Source organism: Lates calcarifer, linkage group LG12, assembly GCF_001640805.2.
Source record: "Lates calcarifer isolate ASB-BC8 linkage group LG12, TLL_Latcal_v3, whole genome shotgun sequence".
Taxonomy (NCBI): Eukaryota; Metazoa; Chordata; class Actinopteri; family Centropomidae; genus Lates; species Lates calcarifer.
In genome coordinates, this window is record NC_066844.1 from 20,232,099 (window position 1) to 20,242,424 (window position 10,326).

The 10,326-nt window shown below is 40.0% G+C and overlaps 1 protein-coding gene across 1 annotated transcript; it reads right to left on the minus strand.

Annotated features, from left to right (window-relative positions):
• Positions 1-272: 272 nt before the first annotated feature.
• On the minus strand, positions 273-5,028 carry zgc:113184 (uncharacterized protein LOC553745 homolog). The gene is made up of 5 exons (XM_018699061.2): positions 4,869-5,028; positions 3,475-3,591; positions 2,561-2,689; positions 2,114-2,475; positions 273-1,998 (listed from the first exon to the last, which is right to left on the minus strand). The coding sequence occupies exons 3-5, from the start codon at positions 2,670-2,672 to the stop codon at positions 1,822-1,824; spliced, it is 651 nt and encodes a 216-aa protein (XP_018554577.1). The 5' UTR covers positions 2,673-2,689; positions 3,475-3,591; positions 4,869-5,028; the 3' UTR covers positions 273-1,821.
• Between the last annotated feature and the right edge of the window lie 5,298 nt (positions 5,029-10,326).

Below are 10,326 nucleotides of genomic sequence, written 5' to 3' on the forward strand. Positions count from 1 at the left end.
TGTAAACATTTTACCTATAAAACATCACCATGCTAGTCACTAGTCACTGTGAGCATGTTTGCATGCTGGTATTAGGCATGACGTGTTACTGAATTACATGTCCTCCTCCACTGAACCAAAATCCAAAGAAACTTGGTCAGGTGTTAATGGTGATGTTTATGTTTTTAAAGATCCTTGAGCTTTTTAATTTTATGCGAGTAATTATGTCCAAGTTGGTTTTCCTTACTGTGTTTATGAGAGCAACAGTCAATGAGGCCACAGATGAAAGGAGGTACCATCATCAATCAGCTGTCAGCGCCACTAATTAGGGAGCTAAATGTTTGAGTCTATTCTTAGTCCAGGCTCTTTCTTCAGTACCACAGACAGCTGATTGGTTTAATGCTCCACTGCAAACATTTACAAAGCAGTATACTGGCTGTTTGTGAAATCAGAAGAATTGGAATTAGTAGAATTTGCACAACAAGCACTGCCCACTGCATACAAATATAAAAGATAAAGAAGAGTCCCTCTCATTAATAAATCTGATTAAATAAATCAAAGTTTGTAGAATATTTGAGAATATCATTCAAAAGGTGCCAGATCAGCCAAGACCCCCACAATCGTACTAAGCACTACAAATTAGAAATGTTGGTTGGAATTTGTATAAAAAAACAAGGCAATCAAAGTTACAGTTAATTAAAAAATATTCAATATTCACTGGTAAGAGACAATTGAACCCATTTCAACCATTTCATAAATCATCATAAACAAGACATTATCTCACCGTCCATAACTGGCATTATTGCATTATCTTATTAACTGATCAATAACACAAATATACACTGCAGAGGATTTGTGTCCTTCTAAATCCCTGGACTACACTGCAGTCACTCTCACACTGAGAGGGAGAATAGTAATCCAGTTGTGCCTGAATGCGATAAATGACCCTCTTTATATTTTATTACTCCCTCAAACATACTTTTATATGTTTAGCTACATGCAAGGCATCATGATCTGAGTGTTTTTCAAACACTTGTAATCTCTATTAATCTTATACTGTAGAGCAGTGTTTTTGTTGTCTGGGCATTACAGTCCCCAAAGCAGAAAGTTTGCATTTTCTGGTGCAAAATCATTGGCTACATTAAAACATCTGGAGGTGGATCACAATCAGTGTCCATTAAGTATAGATGCCTTTTATAATCTCTCAGGAAATATGTAGTGACAGCAAATTTTAATTATAATAATGTCTATGGACAATAGTTCATGCTATCATCTTTGTTCTGTGAGACACCTTTACTATATGAGGCCCTTAAACAGTTTTCTCTTGTGGTATCTAGTTATGCAGATAGCTTTGGTGTAATGTGCCCAAGTCTGGATTGGTTTAGGTTACTATTACTTTCTATAGTAAGGTCTATAGAGTGTCCAGATTAACAGAATAACCACTAATAACCACCACAAAGAGATGCTGTGGATTTTTTTCTATGTGATGCTGTGAGTACCACAAATGAAAATCTATTCACCTCATGTATTAGGGTGGAGAAATATAACCCAGTGAGGGATATCTCAAAACCCAGATGAATAAAACCATGGCTACACACTAGCACTGTGGATGTAAGTTAGAAATCTTTGTAATTTGGGTGAACTAAGCCTTTAAAAAAACAATATTTTGCATCTGCACAGTCCACCCATAGACAAACCACAGGCATAGGCAAGCTGTATTTAGAGTAGATCCATTTCAATGTTGCTCCAGATATCGGGTTAACTGAGTTTATCTGCTCTACCACAGCATATCATATGAACACATAACTCATATGCTAGGAGGAGAAGCAGGATCAGCTCTGTCTAGGTGATGTGGGTGTGGAGATGTCGCAGGAACTCTCCTCTGGTGGTTGTGTCTCCAGGGAAAACTGCCTGGCAGAAGTCACAAACGTGAGACTGCAGTGCCATGTCTGACATCAGCACCCCATCAGACTGACTCAAGAAGTCACCGAGCAGGGAGGGACAGTCTGACATTGGCATCTGACACAAACACAGAATACAGGACAGGGAGTTTGTGAGGACTTACATAGAAAATGGACAGGTTGGGAAAACCCGTGGCCACAGGTTGGGATTTGTTTCTGCTGAAGACACCTACCCTCACTGTGTGCCGTGTCCTCTCTCTACCAGGATGATCTGCTGGCCCCGGATTTTTCAATTCATTGGAGGAGGCTCCTTGCCACCTTGAGGAGTCCAGTGTTAACAGGGGTGCAACATTAAGCTCCAACTCCCCATCCCCCTTTCTCCGATGTGGTGCATTCATACAGAGCCTGGACATATCTTCAGCGAGGAGATCAGAGAAAGTCCCCACGTTGCTGGAGAGGCAGTCGATGCCACACTGTGCTGCAGGGTTTTGTGTTAGTGGTTGAGGCTTTTCACGGAAATACACAGGGATTTCCTGGGTACACTGGACAGGGATGGACATCATATCACTCAGCTCTCCATTAGGAACAGAGGCTCCTGCAGAGAGGGAGTTTTAGATGTGTTTAATGATTCATGACAGACATGTTTATGAGCATTAGAATGAGGTTTTATTTATGTGCACCTTGCTGTTTCTGCAGGGCTGCTGTGAGTTGATGCAGCAGAGCTGCCTGTCTCAGGCAAAGTGACCTCAGGCGAAGAAACTGCTGGTACAGTTCGCTGTACGCTTCCTCCATCTCACCAGCTCAGGGATCTGCAGCTCGCAAACAGCACGGAGGAGTTAACACTGGGCTTTATAGTACAGTTTTAAATATAGCTGTAGCATATACACATGGGTGACAAACTGGGAAGTGTGTGCAGTCATGCTAGCTTTACTTCAACATAGCAGTGCTTTGAGCTGAACACTGACGTTAACATGCTAACATGCTTGTGATAATAATGCTAACAGGCTGACGGCCAGCAGGTAAATCTACCAATCAACCAATCAATTTATCTTCTAGGCCCTTGAATTTCTCTGCAAAATTTCACAGCAATTTGTAATGTTTTACTTTAATACTAATACACAAATACCCTGACACTCTATAGCACTTCCTCTATAGCACCTGCATTTGGTGTGATTCTCAGCTCATTCTTCCTGTCATTTATCACCAAGCTATTCAAAAGCCATTACCACAACACATTATACAGGGGCAGATGATATGAATGAGGAATCTATTTACAATGGAAAATTGTAGTATGTGCAGAAAATGCCAATTTGTGCAGTGTTATCTGTGTTGTATGTATGTTCATATATCATTTGTAAATGAAGAAAGCTACATTTTCTGGCTGTATGCAAGGGGCAAGTTCCTTCAGTAACTTAGGGCCTTTTTTTTTTTTTTTTAACAATAAAGATGTCCGGCATCCTAAACCATGAGGCCACCAAGACGCCCTGACCTCAGTCTTGTTAAAAACATATCCAACCATTACATATCCGTCTGAGGCAGATTAATACAATTAGATCTTACTCTTACCACTCTGCATCAGTACTGATCTACTCACCCCTCGTTAACCCGTCTGCATGCTCTGCTGCAAGGATTCAGGACTCCTTGTCATTCCTTATACAGGCTAGATTCAGAGCTTTCTCCTGCCAAGCCCCCTCCATCTCAAACAGGCTTCCTGTTATTGTCAGGGAATCAGACACAGCATTTAAATCCAGACTCAAAGCCCATTCACTGAGCACAGCCTACAGCAAATTTGCGACTGTGAAATCCATCCTTGAGATGAGTCTTTACCAACCACAGTTATGACTAGTCTCTTTCTTCCTTGTTGAGCTAATGGAAATTATGCTTTACTAATGTAACACTGGGACTGTTAGACATAAGGAAGTAGCTTTTGCAAACAGGGAAGTGAAACGCCTTTAGTATGAAAAGGAACCCTACTGTCTGTCAGTTAGACTGTTACATGAGTATTTTTTTAGCCTCAACTCAAAAGAGGAAAGAGCCACGCTGTTTTTAATATAAAGGAGCACAAACACAGTGTTATAAAAGATGATTGGTTGAGACAGTTGAGATCATTTGTTAGCTAATAGAAAGAAGTACCACGCAGGTGTGTAATTTTTATTTGCATTCTGAAAAGGCATAATGCTTAAGTTACTTCTAAAAGACAAGACAAACAGCAACACTCTGTGTGTTAGGTAATAGTTTAGTGCAGCTGAACCATGTTACTTTGCATTTCATATGTACAAAATTAACTTCTGCCTGTCCCAGAAAGATTGATTATGTAACACAGTTACTGACAATCCTGATACAAGTTACAGGTCGACCAGAAAGTCAAACATGTCTTCTCTCTGACACAAGGTTACGAGCATGCAAAGAAAAGGCTACATAAAACTCATTTAGTTGACTCTGTCCCAAACAATATTGTTTCCATTTACAGCAACAGTTTTTATTCTGGTTGTCACACAGAAATGATTCTAAGTTTCCTTGAACACATCCATCAAATCAAAACTTGGATAATCTCTGCCCCATGAGATCTGCTTGGCGAGCAGCTTCTTCTCCAGTAATACTTTATAAAGTGGCCTGCATGGAGATGCCTCTTCAGATTAATGAGTCCTTCTGCCCTCATTTCTTTTCTTATTCCCGTCCTTTTCTCCACCATTGAAGAGAGAGTAAACATTGTCGTTATTTTTCATGACTTATTTGTTCATATATTTTTGAACAATAGTAGAGAATCAGCTTTCAAACGTTTAGTTACAGCCTCTATCCTTCTTTACCATGAGTCACAACTGTGATTTTTGCTCTGTAATGTGGAAACTACGACTCACACTTTACCTTTGTTTGCTCAACTTTAAGCGAAATTCATTTTGTATTCCGCGTCTTTTACATGTGTGAGACATCGATCATGTGAGAACGGTCGTCTCCTGTGATTCATGAATAAAAATAAAGTTTACTCACAGTAAAACTGATCGATCATTCCCAGGAAGTGCAGACACAGACACACTGACAGAGGCGTTGATGTGGCGTTTGTGTAACCTCCCCTTGACCAAACCACACGAGATCCGCATTTTAACATGATGACGTACCTCTACCCAGACCCAGCAAACGCGAATTCACCTGCGTCAATCCCAGGTAAACCCTGCCAAAAGAACACTTCCTGTTTTGACAAAGCTGCCTTCAAAATAAAAGTCACGACCTTTGGTAGAGATATGATCTGGTCAGGCAGACCTTTAGTTTGTAAATTTACCTCGTGATAGTGTATGTGGATAAATCACCAAAAGAAACCAGGTAAACCTAGTATCACTTCAGCTTTTGTTTTTAATGCTGATATTCTGAGATTAAACATACAACCCTTAACCTTGAGACACTGTTTAATAATTTGGATCATGTATATTTTATTTCCCTTGGTGAATTTCTAAATGTTGTTTCAAAGCCTTATCCAGAATTTGCAAAATACACATTTTTTGTTGCTTTGTTTTGTTTTGCTTTGTGGCTTAATGGTTCTCAGTTTTAAATATGCTGAGTTACAAATACTGGAACCTGCCTGTAAAATCCAAATGTAAGTTTCGCTTGCATAATGTAACACCCCCACACAAAACCACAAAACCCCCAAAAGTCCCTGAAAAAATACAGATGGCATGACCACAGTGTCTTCAATGGTTGCTTGAATTATAGAGTTATATGGCCAGAGACCAGTTTTCTTTGGAGGCAGTTACAGTAGTAATCGCTGTTTAGATCAAAATTTGAATGTATTTCTGGCTCCTTGGAGGCAGAGTAACAAACTGTAAACACAACACTGACAAATCACCTTATAGTGTCAGTGTGGCATCATGATACTAAATATTAGCTTACTGTTGGCTTATTTTAACATCCAGTACATACAGAGCACCATCAGCATTCATTTGGAAATGTGTGTGTGTAGCATTCACTCTTCTTCTACCTCTGCTTTCTTCTTCACCAGCCTGTGAAGGATCTGCCTCTTCAGTCACTATGGTCACCAGGTGGTCGCTACTTCTGTCTGCATCTGCGGCTGTTTGGTGCCAAGCAGGTTTAGTGCACAGTGGGTTTTTAGAGCTTTTTCGCTGAAACCAGCTGCCTGGTGCATCTGAAAACAAATTTGCTGAGAGTGATCAGAGTGAACGAAAACAATGAGCTGAATTTTTTTTTATTCTGTATTTTTGGCGCAGCAGTGCTTTGAGCTAAATTCCAATTCTGATTTTAGCATGCTGATGTTGTTTATCAGGTGTGATTAGCCTTATAATTAATTTAACATGTTGGCATGCTATTTGCTAACTAGCGCTAAACATGAAGTGCACCCAAAGCAGATGGGAAAAGCATTAGTTTAGCTGATACTTGCTTATGAACCAAAGTATTAAACAAATTAAAATTTTGACTTCCTGATGGTACTAGATGAAAACTTATGGTTAATCCTGAGGAGAACATGAATGTGTTCAGATTTCAATTTGTCCAATAATTGTTGAGATATTTGAGTCAAAGCCACATATATTAACCTTATAGAGGTGCTAGATGAAAAACTAGCAAAGCTATAATGATGGTGTTGTATTCATCATCTAAGAACCATAAGCATCTGGACAAAGTTTCATGGAAATCCATTCAATAGTTACTTCAGTCTGGACTACAGTGGAAAACATTGATTATAACCATTTGTGGTTCAAATAAGTTTGGTTCAACTGGTAAAATAAGCAAGATCATCAGCAGTTGAGGACAGGTATGTTGAGCTAGAGCCACTGCGAACAGAGCTCCTCATGAAAACGTTTAGTCACGTTTAGTCCTCAGAGAATATTCATTGTGTGTGTTTCATTTTCGGCAATCAGTGTTGGCATTCGGCACTGAATGTGGCTGATACCGATTTAAAAATAGGCCAACATTAAGGAAGCGGAGTCCCGTGGGTGGCAGAATACCGTCCATGCCATCCATCCACTTAGGAGGAGCAGCAGTTTTTGCCCTCAATGTCAATCCCTGACAGCTGAGTTTACAGTCACCACCTTGTGATCACAGCAGGGTGCCAGGTCCTTCTGCTTCAGACTGGTTATGTAACTCTTCTGTGTTCAGGATGGACAGCCTTCATCTCTCTGATACTGGGAAAGTCGTGTCTTTGTCATGTCAATTCCTATCCGAGAGGATCCATTTTTGTTGTCGCCTTCTTTTTGGCTGATCACAGTGTGTGGCTTAATGCCTCATTAAGATCATTTTGTTGTGTTGTTAAACATATTATTTGCTTGCTGACCCTGTAGTCAGAGCTGTAGCCACACACTCTGTCCTTACACTGTGTGAAAGTCTATATGTTAATTCCTATTTTTAACAGCTCCTCAAGTATCCAAGGACAAGTGTCATGTGATGCAAGTGTTCAAAACTGTTCACCTCTCATAATGGTTGTAAATCTGGTACAAATATAATACACAGTTATCAGCTGAAGAGTGTGCATCCATTTGTAGCAGAGTGCAAAGTGTCACATGATGCAGTTATTTATATGTATATTGTGCCTTATACCACCCATCTGAGCAAGTGTGTGTTCGCTGGTTTGCACCATGTGCTTGCTCTGACCTTGAACCCCTTCCTCCACACACACACCACACCCTGTCCACCAGCCCCCCCTCTTCTACCGCCACCCCTTAGCACTTGATCCCTGTGTTGGGGCTCTCTGAAGTGAGTGTGCATGTATGTGTGTGTGTGTGTGTATGTGTGTGTGTGTTGGGGTGAAGGGGTGAGGGGGGGGGGTTGCTGTGAATAACTTCCAGGCATGCAGCCAGGGGACTGTCATCTGCCAGTGCAACACTATCCATCCTGTCAATCTTGTTTTATAATTGTAACATTCTCATATTCTCCGGCTGCTCAGAGAGAAGTTTCCAACATAGACACACGCACACACGCACGCGCACACACACACACACACACACACATGAACGCACATGCACACATTGAACACAGGATATCACATTTTTATTGCTAACTGTGCTTTTCAGGCAGCATCTTCATATTTTATTACAGTAATCAGTTTTTAAAGCAGCAGATTTATAACTATGCCTTCAGTTTATGGTGTGTAAGATGATCTCTTTGTACTTCTTCCTTCTTTTCACCCGTGTTACTCCAAACACATTTTATTTACTTGTTCCATATTGAACAGGTTTGTAGAGGTGAAAGGATTTCAGGCACAAACAGGCACAGTGTGAATTCATTAAATGTGCACCAATAAAAAGTAGTAGTAGTGCACTGTATTCCCTTATGGAAGACCACAAATAAAAGAGAGACTTAAATTCTTTGTACATATTCTGCACAAAACATAACAAAATACATTGTATTATAGAACTATTTTTAGGCAAAAAAACAAACTGTAAACTTAACTGGTGTGATCTTAACTCTTTCTTCCAACTTGTCTGTTTAAATAGAGATTAATAAGCTTAATAATTTTAAGCTTTGAAATGTGATATCAGTGGTTCAAATGCAAAATATAAGTTAATACCCAAAGGGACATCAGCCACTAAATGTCCACAGAGCACAGTGGTTTCCACCATCCCTTCCTCTCACACACTCCAGAATGATAATTCAACAGGCTCACCATTCACTTATGAATTTAATCCTGCGGGGACTAAGAGCTCAAGACGGTGATGTGGGGCGTACAGTTATCACATGGATGGCATGAGCAATGACGTCTGCCAACTCATTTATCACCGGACTCTCTCTTAGTGAGTGAGACCAGATCCAATTACAGAGGTTTCTATGGGCTCCACAATGGCCAGCTATAAATACACTCATAGAGGGTTTTCCACACTAGACAACACACCCACACACATACTAGTGGTGCTGCACAAATATACAGTACGTCTACAAATGAATGTGTGTTTAGATGAACATGAGACTTTCACCTTAAATACCACGCCAACACATAGATTTTTGCCTTTATCTGAGGCATACTGTGGGATTTTGCACTGAGCTGCAGAAAATGAGCAAGATGAATATCTGCAGGAGAGTGTGAGCACCTGTGTGTACATAACAACATATAGAGGAGATTGGAGAGTGGATAAAGAAACACAGAAGCCCCCACAGAGCATTAAACAGCTTCACAGTTATTTACAGCTCAGTCCATCAATAAACGACAGGTGCAGCATCCTCACAAACAAACCTATTAGCTTTCCTCCCGCTGGAACAATATCCTCTCCAGCAATCAGCTGCTCCTTCTCTCTCTCTGACACACATACACAATCAAGTTTAGACAGCTATACTTCTTAGGACATTGCATTGACTTCCATTTATTGTGGACAGCCTAACCCTAACCTTAACCTTAGCTCAATTCACACCTTACCCCTAAACCTGAATACCTCAGAAATTACATTTTGCCTCATCACGACCCAGCTTTGGTCCTCCATGAGGACTACTGGTCCAGACAAGGTTGGTGTTTACATCGGAAAAGGTACTAAAGAGGTAATAAAAACTTGTACACACACATGCACATACACACATATCTTTTTTAACAGACCAGTATGCACAGCTGTCCTGCAACCCACGACTTAATTGCTGAATTAAAATTATGCTATCGAAAAGGAATAGTCTTCTCTGATCTATTGATCTTTGTCTTTCAATGTGCTTAATTAATTTGTCATTATGGCCACACATTCAGATATTAGTTTTTATTAGTTATAAACAGTTTTTTGAGTAAAAGTAGCTTAGCATTAACAGCAAAATACACTTTAAGTATATATATCTTTAGCCATGCAGGTGGTTGCTCTGTCCAAGTTGTTCCAGACTGAAATAACAACAACTACTAGATTTATTACCATTAAAATTTTGTTCACACTTTCATCGTCCTCAGGGGATAAAGCCTAATGACTGGTGACTTTTCCTCTAGCCATGAGCTTCATCATCATATTAGCAGCATATAAGCACTCTGACATTAGCATTTAGCTCTAAGCACATCTCATGTTTCAGCCTCAAAGAGCTGCTAGCATGACTGAAGATTCTCAGTCTTGTTATTGATGCATTAACAATGAAAACGAATCAGCCTTGAAATCTTGTAGCTGTCTATTTTGACTATATGTACTGATGGGTGAATTAATTTCTGAAAGCACATTACTGGTTTTATGAATTGTTATTCTGCAGAGTAACCAGTGTATAGTTGTCTAATGAATTAAATCTTAACTGTAGTGAAGTACAAGTACTTGATTAGATGTAGTGAGTTACAAGAAAATGTCCTCTTCAGAGGCAAGATGTGCAGACGGTGCAGAAGCAAAGTGTAAAACATGGAGCTTGGCATGTTTGTGCAACAAATCTTGATGACAAGTGAGCCACATATTACTGGTTAGAACATAATGTCTGCAGGGTGTAAGGCTACACTTTGTTCCTGAATGCTGAGTGTTGCATGTCAGGGCACAGGTCAGAAGTTAAGGGGCCAATGGCAGCT